This window comes from Aedes aegypti, chromosome 1 (genome assembly GCF_002204515.2).
Source record: "Aedes aegypti strain LVP_AGWG chromosome 1, AaegL5.0 Primary Assembly, whole genome shotgun sequence".
Classification (NCBI taxonomy): domain Eukaryota; kingdom Metazoa; phylum Arthropoda; class Insecta; order Diptera; family Culicidae; genus Aedes; species Aedes aegypti.
Window position 1 is genome coordinate 59,902,319 of NC_035107.1, and position 13,977 is coordinate 59,916,295.

Genomic DNA, 13,977 nt, shown 5'->3' on the forward strand with positions numbered 1-13,977 from the left:
TAAGTGATCACTTAAAGGGGTTTTTCCCTCTTTCAAAATTTTAGTTAAAATAAATAAATAAATAATAATACTGTCCTATTTATAGGACGCTGGGCGTTCGGGGCTTCTGTCCTATTTTTAGGAAGCTGGGCGGATATGGGTTAATCTTTTGTGGTATACCCGTGTCCTTTGTTTAGCGCATGTCGTTCTACTCCATTACTATTGAGAAATAATGAAGTAGTCGTTTTTTTATACATATATCATTCTTTACCATTTTGCGTAGAGCCTCTTTAGAAAAAGATACCACTATTTATACCTTTTGGAGAAAACAGTTTGTCACCATTAAACTCAAGCGCTACCCTTAATCAGGTTCGGCCACTAAGCTCGTTGAATGATACTGATTTTGACCATGCATCGGTACTCTAGCGTATCAAGTTATTGCTTCAAGGTTCAAAGTCGTTTTTTGAAACTGTGAACAGGTTTCATCGCATGAGACATTTAGATTCCTTGAAACAGAAAGCTTATTTGAGAAGTTAAGATGTCTGCTACTCCACTGATTTGGAATCGTTTCCCCTTTAGATATCGAAAGATAAACTCTTGAACTCGGAAATAAATTGTCTCATGAGTTGAAACCAATCTCAGATGCTGATTGAGCCATTTTTCCACTTCGACCTCCTCATCATCTAGGACAAATAGGTGGGTCTAAGTGGCTTGTTACTCTCTTATACTCTTCCGACCGTAACTTATAAGTATTCACAAGAACAGATACAACAAGAGTACAATATGGTAGATCTTACCTCGTAACGCACCTCGAAAAGGTGATCTACCCGCGTTACGCGTTCCCATAAGCTTGGCACAAATTTTTAGATACGAATTGGCCACTTTATCGTAAATTTGAGGCGTACCAGGGACCCAACGTCATTTATAGGATCAATCAAATGCAGGACTCATAGTTATCCAATTCAAGTGTTTTTGATTATTAGTATGGCCGATTTCGGAAATTATCTGTGACTTGAAATTTGCCTACACCCGACCTGACCCGGTTACCCACTGGAATAACTCCAGCCACAGGAATATTTTCGAGTTCCTCTGGGCACTTATAGAAACAAGATATGTGTGCCAGTATACATAACATTTGAATCCGTTAAGAGTTCGCTGAGTGATGAGGGTTTTATTATTTTTGCTTTCATTGAGGCCTATACGGGTTAAGCACAGGGAAGACAAAATTTTAATATTTACATCACTCTAATGGACGCATAAACAATATAGCACCGCTAAAAAGTCAACGAGTGAACTTGTGCATTGGATCATAAATAGTTTCTCAATGGATGTACCTACCTGGGAGGGAGGCACAGAAACTACACACGAAATATTAAACAAAGTTTTTCTCAAACCGCAAGATAACTCCAGTTTGCCAACGACAATCAAGGCAGACTTGATTAAAATCGCTAGTTTTCTTTTATTGTGTGGAAAAAGGGCCACAGTATTCTTTGCATCCAATATTCATTTTTATTCGAAAAGGTAAAAAGATGCGTATTTCAATAGCTTTGTATTCAATCATAATGAAAGGTGTTATCGTGACATTACTTTTGAATACTTTTAAATTGATTTTCGTTTGATTTTTGTCACCTTTGATGAAATGCAAAAACATGTTTTGATCAATTACGCGCTATAATCATAGGGTTACCAGACGTACTCTTTTTAGAGTACAAGTACTCTTTTTTGCCTTAAAAATTTGTGTACTATTCTTTTTTGCTAAACGAGCTCAAGTGTACTTTTTTTTTTTCTTCATTAGTATCATTTCGAACATTACATTTATTTCTTATATCTAGGTGTTCTGTGTTATGAGATAACACTATCATCCTAATTTGGTAAAACAAATTTAAGATTTTATTAACATTTTGTTAACAACATATTACATTTCATTTGCCGTAGCAGTTCAGATTTTTGGGCTCAAGTGTACTCTTTTTCAGTTATAACTGACGATAATCGACAAATCAAATAACTTGTTGAAGAAACTAGATTAACCTTTTCCCCATGATAACACTGAAAATTCAACGATTTTCGACAAAAACTGTCTGAATCGAGCTGTCACGATCATCTAAAAATAATTAGAAAAAAATATACGCTCGTTACCTCACTCAACACAGTAAATGATAAAACTACTGATATACGATTCTACCCCATTACCCCGAATGCCATTTCCCCGAATCCCATCACCCCGAATTCCATTACCCCGAATGCACCATTACCCCGAATTCCATCACCCCGAATGCTATTTCCCCGAATTCACAATTATCTTCACATGATGATATTGATGACATTTCCCAATGATTTTGAAATTCGGGGTACTGTCATTCGGGGTGATGGGTCGTTCGGGGTTTTGGAATTCGGGGTAATGGCGTTCGGGTTAATGGCATTCGAGGTAATGGGATTCGGGGTAATGGGGTAGAATCCTGATATACAGTTATCTTACTATTAATTTCATATCAAATAAAATCAATTTACTATAAATTTTCAGTTAAAATTCAAAATCACTTTACTTTGAACAATTTAATCTTATTGAAGCATTTTTTTCATGAAGCACTTTTTCTAGAAACGTTGTTTTGGCGATGCAATTTTTTATTAACAAAGCTGTGGGAATTAAAAGGTTTCAAGTGTAGTATAGAAATAACGAAAATAAACTATTGAATCAATCAAGTTTCTAAGTTTCATAATATTTCAACAAGTCATTAATAAAACTTAAATCAAAGACAATGCTTAAGATTCTTTTTAGATCCACGTTTCACTCTTCTCAGTTTTTCTGGTTTCTTCACAAACTCATATTGAAGATTTTTTTCTACAAACCTTATTTGAAAGACAATACTATAACAAAAAGTCGAACGACTTTCAGTATAGTAAATGTATTAAATTAAAAAAATATATTGATTTATAAATCGATTCATTCAGAGTCAATGTTCGATAAAGAATAAATTACAGAATTGGTGAAAAAAGAGTAAATTTTCGTATAAATCTTTGATGAATAGTTGAGAATAGTGTCTTCTTGAAAAACTTAATTTTAATTGAAATGTAGGAAAAGATGCTGTGATTAAGAATCAGACATTTTTTGCAATAAAATGTCGAAATTATTAATTAGTAATGCATTTAATTTTTTTCAAGGTATGCTAAGTGTACTCTTAAGTACTTTTTTACAGAGTTGAAAAAATGTACTCTTTTCAATAAGAGCAAATATGGCAACCCTATATAATCATGTTAGTCCAGTGTTTTAGATCTTGGCTCACAATGAAATTTCGTGACAGCAGAATCTCGGCTCACTGTGACGTACATAAATTTCGTATCGGTTTCTCCCTCCCAGGTATCTACCATCTCCTTTACAGCAACGCCTACTATAATAGGCTTCTTCGTCCAAATCCTAAAGACACAGATGTTCACAAACTGAATATTTCTCAATGTCAAGGAAATGTAACTATTCAATGACAATATTGTTTCATGAAAAAATCATCAAAAACTTGTTCAAACGTCGCTCATAAAACTTACAACAAGTTATCATTCGGTCACTGATAGATGGATGAATAACTGAACTCCGACAACCGTACATGAACCGACGTCAGCGCCACGCATCGGCCATCACGCAAACCATATGCGCTCAAGTCTTGAATCCGCAACCTGACAGCTGTCACTGATGACTGCACTACAGAGCAAAAAGAGAAACCTGGAAAACCCCTGTATCAAAACATCACACTGAGATCGTTCGATTGCGTGTATACTGCTGCTTCGAGGCGCAGAGTTGCGCTTGGAAAAAAGAACCCGAAAAGTAGCTTAACTGTGATTGAATCGTGTCGAACACGACCTTAATCCTTCGTTAAGCTCGCGTCAGGTTGCGGTCCACTGGGAACAGGTAAGACACGGCTGCCAGCTGGGTGGGAGTTCAAAAATAGAGCTGTCCCCTATTTTTTCACGAAAACATTATCGATTTTTGCATGGATTGAAAACCCACACTCTATGACGACGACGATGACCACCGCCGCATCAAGGGTGGATTAGCGGAGAGAGAACGAAGCACGTGTGAAGGAGGAGGAGGAGGTGAAGGAAGATGTAGAAGTGAGGCACACTGCAAGAGGACGACGTCGACGTTATCTCGCAGCGATCGGGCTTTTTGCCTTTTCTGCGGTATTCTGCGTGCATCCACGGGCCAATTCTCTCGGTTTGCTTGGTTGGGTGGTTAATAATTGCTCTGGACAAACAGGAAGTTCCACATATATATTTGCGCGTGTGAGCGGATTGCGCTCGATGGTAAGTATTGTAACTGTACGGCCGTTTCCGAAGCGGGTAGGGGAAAATTTTCGACACTGATTACGCTTCTTTCGGTGGATTTTTCTTCATTTCTGACGTTCGTGTTTCGCTTCGGATGATTTGGTTCGATTTGATTTGTAGGAAAACAGACGATTGGCGGTGAAGGTGGCGTGATTTGGCAGTAATTGTTGGACGAGGTGGACAGGTGAGGATGTTTAATCGATTGAAGAATCGGGTGCTGACGGTGGTTGGACCTGATCTTCCAGCGCTGCCATCAACGGTAGGTTTGGGTAGCGGTAGTTCACATCACGGGCACAGCCGCGATTCGGATCACGGAGGGAAAGGTAAGTTTTTGGTTGACGGGGCTCAGAGAGTTTGATTCAATCCTGTTTCCCGTAGGTAACCTTCCGGAGAAGTTCCGCTATGCAAGGCCGCAATTTCTGCAGTTATTGACGTATGACGAGCTGAAGGCCAGTGCAGATCATAACGTGCGTCCGATAATCGTGCCGAGAGACATCTCGCTGCTGCCGTGGAATACCGGCTACGCGGAATGTGTCAACTCGGGAAAGTCCGAGTGGAACGAGGACCAGGCTGCGTTCCACCGGCAAGTCCTCTCGCATCCCTCCAAGCAGTACCATGATCTACCGTACACGTACTTCGGGATCTACGATGGACATGCGGGTTACGGAGCAGCCCTGGCCGCTTCCAACCAGTTTCACCATATCTTGCACGAGAAGCTAGTGGACATCATCGACCTGTTGATGCCTCGAATGGAAGGAGATGACACGGCACCGACCGGAGCGGGAATCGGCTTGAACGCAATCCTACCGCATCCAATCTTGTTCCACAAGCAAGTCAGCAAGGATGAGCTGATAGTAGGTGCGTTGGAAGCCGCTTTTGCCGACATGGACGCCATGCTGGCCGAAGATCGCGACAAGTACCGAAACGCCGGAGGTTGTACGGCACTGGTTGCCCTATTCATCCTCGGAAAGCTCTTCGTAGCGAACGCGGGAGACTCCCGCGGCATTCTCTGCAAACGAGTCCATCGAAAGACCCTTCCAAACGTGCGACCGCCCTCCGTTCATGAAGAAACCATGAACGGGGACGCCACTACGGAGGAGGAAGAAGACGACCACATCGTTTACGCTGAACCCTGCTCATTCGACCACACTCCGGAGACGGAGCGGCCCCGACTGCTCACCGTCGGAAAGCTCAACCCAAACCTGATGGGAGGTGAATACGTGGCTATGGAGTACGCTAAGAAGCCTATGACCAAGGACTTGGGCACCAGGATTCTCTACCGGCAGGGTACCATGAAAGGGTGGACCTACAAAACCCTGACACGGAACGATCTCAAAATGCCGATCGTTACGGGAGATGGCAAGCGCAGTCGCCTCCTTGGCACAATCGGCGTAACGCGAGGCTTCGGAGATCATGACCTGAAAGCTCTGGGCAGTGGGCTCCCGATCAAACCATTCCTCAGCTGCCACCCGGACGTGGTGTGCATAGATCTCAGCAAGATCGAAACCGATCCCTCTGAGGACAACGTCGACGGCGATTACGGCGTGCTCGTAATGGCCACCGACGGTCTCTGGGATGTTACCTACTCACAGAAGGTAGCCAACACCGTGTTCACCACGTTGAAGAAGTTCCCTACCGAAAGGCATCGATACACGATGGCCGCCCAGGAGCTTGTGGCCAAGTCACGGGGCCGCGCCAACATCAACGGCCACTGGCGGTTGTCCGATTCGCGGGCAGCTGCCACCGTCGACGACATTTCCGTCATCGTCATCCCCGTCTATCAGTACTATTTGGAGTATCTTGATTGGAAGCGATCACTCCAGAAACCGAAACCGGACCCCGTTTCGGCGGTTGCCTCCGAAGCCGCAGAAGAAGCTACCGTACTCGGCGATTTGAGCCACCTGAACAGTTCGTCGTCGGATTCCGAGCCGCTGGAGGACGCCCGGGAGCAATCCTCCTCCAACAATGATATTACGAGTTCGGCGAACAACTAGATCCCGCATCTGCTTTTGACTTAATGGTAATTCTTTCCTCGACTTTGCAACGTGATTTTATTTTTTATTCCAAAAACTACTACAATGACCCTTTAGAAAAATAATAGTACCGTGGATTCACACCGCGTGGAGGACACGTGGACGAAAGCCCAGCTAGATCGGTTCCACGGCCCTTGGGCGGGTGAATCCAGAAACTTATGATAATAGCACTACGTTTAAGTGATCCTAGACTTCAAGTACTGCAATTAGAAGCGAACTTGTCATTCAGAGTTTGACGAGAGATGACGATGATGTTGATGATAAGCAAGTAACCAATAAGCTATTGTTCGTGCTGAAAATATTATAAAACAAAGAAATAGCTAAATATAAAATTTATTTAAACTCCTCAAGTAGTCTGAGTTTGGTTGGACATTTATAGAAGCTTCGAAAGTTCCTATCCTGATTGTATAATCGTAGAAAAGTGTGTGAAAATATTCATGAAATGATTTTCAGAACGGTTCAGTCTTCTCAGCTAACGAAAGAAGAACTTATCCTCGGCATAAATAAAATTAGATCCGATTTCTTCGAGAATTGTGCAAAGGAAGAACACCGGTGATTCCTGCACGATTACTTTCCTTTCTTTTATTCTTTGTTTATTTTTTGCTAGAAATGCAACAAACTTTCCTAATATAAACAAGGACACATTAGGTTTTGAATGTTTTGATAAATTTTAAGTGAGTTTTATGAATAAATCATTTTTGGCGGTATGATCGTGAGTGATGTTGTATTAAAATCTCATGCGTGACATTTTCGAAGCAGATCTCAAACAAATTTGCTCTCTTGAGTCTACCAACATAATAATCCTACCAAATCTTTTCAAGAATTCCTTCAATAATTTCACTTGAATCTTAAATTCTTCCAAAGACTTTCTAAAATACTTTTCAAAGATTTTTTTTTTCAAGAACTTAAAAAACAATCACTCGAAGATTTATTCAAATATTTGACCAAGAAATTTATATATTGACAGCCTCAAGAATCATAAAACTACTTGAAAGTTTCCTTTAGATTTACCTCCCAAATTTCTTTAGGTGCCACCTTGAATTCCTTTGTAGATCACTCCCAATACTTTGATTTTCCTTCGAAAATGCAGATATTTCAGCCTTTGGCATTTCTTATGGAGTTCTTCCATGAACACTAAGCTGAAAAGCAGGCTCTGTCCCAGTGGGGACGTAATGCTAAGAAGAAGAAAAAGAATAAGTTGGGAAAACAATATAAACCGCTGAAAAAACAGAAGTTTACAAATACAGTCGACTCTCCACATCACGATCTTTGTCTCGTTCTCTCCCTATCTAGATGTCGAGAGGCGACTGTACTACTATTACTGGAACATGCTTCTATATGTTGGTTTTATCAAAGATTTTTGTTTAATTCTCACATTTTTTACGTGAAATAGAATAGCTTCGAATAACGTATTCAGAAATAGAACGAGTTTCCGTTTTTTTAACGATTGCTCAACCCGTTATTACTGTCTCTATCACTGGCGTCTATCTATTTACGAGAATCGATCAGCGGAAAAATAATTATTGTTTCAGGAAGTCTGGAGCAAAGTTCCAACGGAACTTTTCAACAGAAGATTGTCAGTAGATGAAAAAACCGAATTTAGTACTGTACCATTTAATTCCACTAGAGTTTGTATTCTTTGACAGATACGCGTATTTCGATCTCAACTGTAAGTCCGTCTTCAGTGTCGTGTACTAGACTCGACTCGAAGTCGAGTCATCAGCATATTCGTAGGTGGTACACTCCTAGAACATTGTATGAGTATTGCCTCCTTCCCGTACGTTACCAAGAGATTTGGAACTAACATCTAACTTTTAGACAGGTTTGACGCATACTCCAACAATCGAGAGCTGTTTTGACCACGTCCATGCGAAAGCTGAGGAATGGGAAAGGATGGATGATTGAACACCTACTTTAAGGAAGAACCAGAGAACTCTACGACCTCTCATAGGTGTTACGGGATGTTGTGGAACGTTTATGGAAAGGGTAGTGCCATAGGATACGTTCGGTAGACGTGTTGGCCCACAAATGTTCAATATTTACGCATTGTGATCATGCGCAAACTCAACAAATTCCTTTTTCGAAACTCATCTGCAATCCGTCACTCTTCTAACAATGAGCACTACAGAACATAAACGGACACGCTGCCCATCAAAATGCACGCACCACGCAAAAAATGACAAAAACTGCAGTGATAATCCATCCTTGATCGAGTATTCACAAATTGCTTTCTATTTTTAAATTTACACGTTTAACACACACAGTGTGGTGTACTTGTGAAAACATGTGCCCATGCGCAATATTTAAATTCGGTGCTAACACATAGCACCTACCAAATAGTTATGCTTACGCGCGCGAAAGACTGCATCGAACCGTCGCCCCATTGGGGGCACAGTTCGATTGCAATATGTTCGTTTGCTATGAGCCATCCACTTGATGGACTTTAATTGTCACGCGCTGACCAAAGCACAAATCACTCCAGAAGTCTTCCGATAGACCCTATGTAATTGTAAAATGTAGTGCGACACTTTTGAAGTGCTGGACGGGTATAAAATACCCCTGTCCAGCCAAATACAGTCAGTTGATTCCGATGGTCTCTGATCATCAACACTTAATTAAGCTTATTAATTAAGTAAAATATCACTGCCTGGAACGGGTCCACCACCAAGTCTACTAGTAGGCAAGTAGCCTACCTCAACAGGAGATATCTATGAAAAACGTCGAAAGACAAAAGGTCGAAAATCTTTTTTCTGAGAAGGAAAAATTTCCCATCAAGAAAATCGTTTTCGACCTTTTGTCCTTTCGACCTTTTGTCCTTTCGACCTTTTGTCCTTTCGACCTTTTGTGTCTCGTATTTTTGTCCATAAACAATCATCAGATACCTTATCTCTAGATCTCCGAAAAGAAAAAAAAAAGTATCACTTTGGAAACGTGGTATAACACCATACGCCGCATCTAATTTTCACCAGCCGAAATGAAAAAAAAAGTGGAACGAGGTAAACGTTACACAAAATTCAAATCGCAGCCGTCCGCGCGCATGGCTTGCTGCGATCGGCTGCCTATGAGTATAATATTTGATATATGACATTTTTAATATTGCTGTTCGCATTTGATATGCAAATGTTGACTTCATGTCCTCTAAATGCGGTAACACAAAACTATCAAAGGAACCTAGCATTACTTAAATCATCGCCGCCCTAGAAAGAAAAATCTATCTTTGACATCGCATTTCTTGTGAAAAATCTTACCGCGATTGGTGTTTCCGCATTTGATATTTGCATTTCAAACGCACACAGCAATACTTTGTTGTTCCTATGTACATGTTAATACAGAAAAAAAACTGCTCTCTATGTTAAATTTTCTATGGAATAGTTTAACTGTCATAACGAGATCGTTAAAAACTAAACCAAGTGAGATAAAAATATTCGGAATTGGCTACGGTTGGCTTCCTAATTAAGTTTTTACCAGGTCATAGACATATCAACACACAGTGCTCTTCGCAGTCAGGATGTCCTGGGCGATAAATGAATATCACCCACTGTCAGCTGTGACAGCTGTGAAAATTTGTTCAATGTATGTTATGGTTTAATTACCAATTTTTGATTACGATAAATCGGTTAAATCATTAATAATGCGCCTAAAAGTTGAAGCACATTCAATATTACGATGGCTTTGGAAGGAGAGCAAACATTCAAACGCATTCTGCAAACCTTCAAGCATGCAATCACCTGTTTTTTTTGCGTTTGACATTGAACAAAATAACGCATCATGATTACACTATCGATTCGAATTACCCGAAAATACAGTGAGAGGCAAAATAAAGTGCCCACCTTACCAGTTTTCGAATTTCTCTCATTGATTTGGTTCAAATTAAAGTTAACACACCTAAATCTTTTGTGATATTTTATTTTTGATGTTCTTTTAAAGTTGCACTTACGAAATTTTGATAAAAAAAAAGAATTTTACTTAAAGAAAAAGAAAATCAATTTGTATTGAAAAAAAAGTAGTGACAAAAATAAGTGCCCACTTCCTTCTTGGCCCCAGAAAAGATGATTTAAGAAAAATAAAAAGCAATTTAATAGTTAATGTGTCCTCCTTTGGCCTTAAGGACTTGCTGGAGGCTCTTCGGCATGCTTTTCACCAGGTTTTGTAGGTGTTGTGGATCTAGTTCTTCCCAGGCGCGCTCCAAGGCTTCAAAATAATTATTTTTGTTGGTAACACCAGTTTTTTCAACCCTGGCATCGAGAATCGCCCACAAATTCTCGATGGGGTTGAGGTCTGGGCTTTGTGGAGGCCATTCCAGCGGTTTAATCCGACAAGACCGGAAAAAAGACTTGGTCTTCTTTCCAGTATGCTTCGGGTCGTTGTTCTAGAGAAATATGAATTTCTCTTCAAGGCCCGTCTGGATCAGCGAAACCTCCAGATTTTCCAGCAAGATGTTAATGTAGGAATCTGCCATCATTATTCCGTCGATTTTCACGAGGTTTTCTACTCCACTCCATGAAAAACACCCCCAGACCATCACATTTCCTCCTCCATGCTTCACCGTTCCTTGGATGTGGTGCTCTGCATCACACACGAGCCCGCCGCTCTCGGTTAGACAGCTCGAGCTTCAGGAGCGCCACATCCAAGGAACGGTGACGCATGGAAGTGTGATGTGATGAAATGTGATGGTCTGGGGGTGTTTTTCATGGAGTGGAGTAGGAAGCGTCGTGAAAATCGACGGAATAATGACGGCAGATTCCTACATTAACATCTTGCTGGAAAATCTGGAGGTTTCGCTGATCCAGACGGGCCTTGAAGAGAAATTCATATTTCTCTAGAACAACGACCCGAAGCATACTGGAAAGAAGACCAAGTCTTTTTTCCGGTCTTGTCGGATTAAACCGCTGGAATGGCCTCCACAAAGCCCAGACCTCAACCCCATCGAGAATTTGTGGGCGATTCTCGATGCTAGGGTTGAAAAAACTGGTGTTACCAACAAAAATAATTATTTTGAAGCCTTGGAGCGCGCCTGGGAAGAACTAGATCCACAACACCTACAAAACCTGGTGAAAAGCATGCCGAAGAGCCTCCAGCAAGTCCTTAAGGCCAAAGGAGGACACATTAACTATTAAATTGCTTTTTATTTTTCTTAAATCATCTTTTCTGGGGCCAAGAAGGAAGTGGGCACTTATTTTTGTCACTACTTTTTTTTCAATACAAATTGATTTTCTTTTTCTTTAAGTAAAATTCTTTTTTTAATCAAAATTTCGTAAGTGCAACTTTAAAAGAACATCAAAAATAAAATATCACAAAAGATTTAGGTGTGTTAACTTTAATTTGAACCAAATCAATGAGAGAAATTCGAAAACTGGTAAGGTGGGCACTTTATTTTGCCTCTCACTGTAGGTAAAACACATCGAGATGTTAAATACGCTAGAAATCGTCTCTTGCCATGGGCTTGGTTCTTACTCTTTTTTCTTTTTTTATTTCTAGTTTTTTCGTCAGCAAACACACTGAAACATGTCACCGATGTCACCATCAAAAATTCATAAATGTACCATGTAGGGGAATTAGGAGCATAATGGACACGTTAAGCAAATGTTCTCTTTGAGACCATAAAATGGCTATGTTTTTAATTGACGCTCGGCTAGTTTTCAAGTTTGATGTTAGTACGACGTGCTACATTCATTCATCGTAATAAAAACCATCATATGTCAGAAAAGCGAGATAGTAAATTGAGTCGAAAACAAGGCTGGTAAAAAGGTATCGGGGCAAAATGAACACCTGCGTGAAATTTTGTGATTCCAATATATTTAATGACTGTCATGACAGTTAAAATTTTTTTCTAGATTCGTTACTTTGCTCATAAATTAGATTATATGCCAATTTGAAACTGAGAAAAACTTAAAGTCAAATTTCAAAGGACAATTGAAGCAAAATATAAACTTTTATACCGTCAAACATTTCAAATTCATTATAGATTACATGCAGTGTATGAGCTTTTGATGAAGTATGCATATTTGCAAAGATTAACCCCTCTACCGGCAGCTTCATTTTTTCCCGCAAAATTAAAATTCAAATCGTTATAACTTTTTTGTTTTTCAATATTTTTGTACTATTTTTTCACAAGCTCTCAAAAAACTCTTCTAGTTTTAGGATCTGTGTCGATATTGATCATTGGTCATCTGGTTTTGAAGATATTCCAAAATTCCTTGGGGGACCAACCCGTAACTAGAACCCCCCGTTAATTTCTCAGGCTACAGAATTTTAATCGTATTCGGATATTCACTCTTTGAAACAATGCATTAATGAGAGTATGTTGTGAAAAAATGAAGCAATTTCGTGCAGCCGTCTTTAAGTAATGACCATTTAAGTCTCTGGAACCACGCTGGCCAAATAAAGATCTTAAAAACTTCAAAAAACATCATATCGTAATTTTCAGATATCTCCAAGAATACTGAACCGATTTGTATGATTTTTTTTCAGAGAAGCTCCTTTTTACCTGGCATTATATAGCCCATATTTTATTTTTTTGATAAATTGATCAAAAACAAAATGGCCGCCATAGACATTTTATATGGAAAATGTCGGTCCCTCAAGGAACATCGGAATAACTTTAAAACCAGATCACCAATAATGAATATCGACACGGATTCCTAAACTAGCAGAGTTGTTTGAGAACTTGTGAAAAAATGGTGCAAAAATATTGAAAAACAAAAACGTTATAACGATTTGAATTTGAATTTTGAGGTAAAAAATTAAGCTGCCGGTAGAGGGGTTAAGGGGGTGTCCATTTCGCCCCGTGTGTTCATTATGCCCCAAACCCCCTACTAAAACAAGTATGGTGCTAAATTTGAATTCCGTAACGCATCACGAAAAGATAGTCTTTCTTCGTTTCCTAATCAACTGTTTGCCGAACCCGTTGATCAGCCAATGATCTGACTTGTTTAGGGATATCAAGTAATTTACATATTCTGAATCTACATTAAAAATTAAAGCAGACCCCAATGTTTCGAAAGTTTTCGTGTCCTGAAACTATTTTTGAAACACGTTTGAAATTAGTACACAGTTAAAAATAATGAAGATTACACGTCATGTAAACTTCATTTATGCAATGTAAACATGACGTCATGTAAATTTAAGTCTGGAATCATGTAAATTTGTGTTATATGTCATGTAATCACACAGAATCCTGCTGGATTACATGACATATAATTGAAGTTTACATGACATATCATGTAAATATCCATTATATACCACGCTCCAATTATGTGCATTATATGTCTCAGAAATTTACACGTTTTGTTCGAACTGTGTATGAAAATCACTTTTGAATCACCCCTCAACAAATTTTAACTCAGGATGAAAATTGAAAGATCATTGAGTCTACGGAATAATTATTTTTTAAACATTTATAAAATTGAGATGGCTTCACAGCTATCATTTTATTGGAATTTCTTGTAAGAGAAAATCGTTAACATGAAGTTTTGTGACCATCCAAGATTTTGTAAATCTACATTAGATTTGATTTTCAAATGGTCTACTTAATGTATTCGTTAGTTTATATTTTTTTCCTAATTTGCACAGTGAAATTTGAGATCATTTTGAGGTAGTTAAGATGTAATAATATAAATTATAATAATCGGTTTCCATTCGCCCCATAATG

General features: G+C 39.4%; 2 protein-coding genes across 6 annotated transcripts in view; one reads left to right on the forward strand and one right to left on the reverse strand.

The window, feature by feature from the left end:
• The window catches only part of LOC5564154, a 133,318-nt gene that overhangs the window by 16,697 nt on the left and 102,644 nt on the right, over positions 1 to 13,977 (reverse strand). The gene's annotated exons all lie outside the window — the stretch shown is intronic.
• LOC5564153 (protein phosphatase 1H) lies at positions 3,665 to 6,676 on the forward strand. The gene is made up of 4 exons (XM_001648434.2): positions 3,665 to 3,877; positions 4,014 to 4,272; positions 4,414 to 4,616; positions 4,672 to 6,676. Exons 3-4 carry the CDS (start codon positions 4,484 to 4,486, stop codon positions 6,285 to 6,287), a joined length of 1,749 nt encoding a protein of 582 aa, XP_001648484.2. The 5' UTR covers positions 3,665 to 3,877; positions 4,014 to 4,272; positions 4,414 to 4,483; the 3' UTR covers positions 6,288 to 6,676.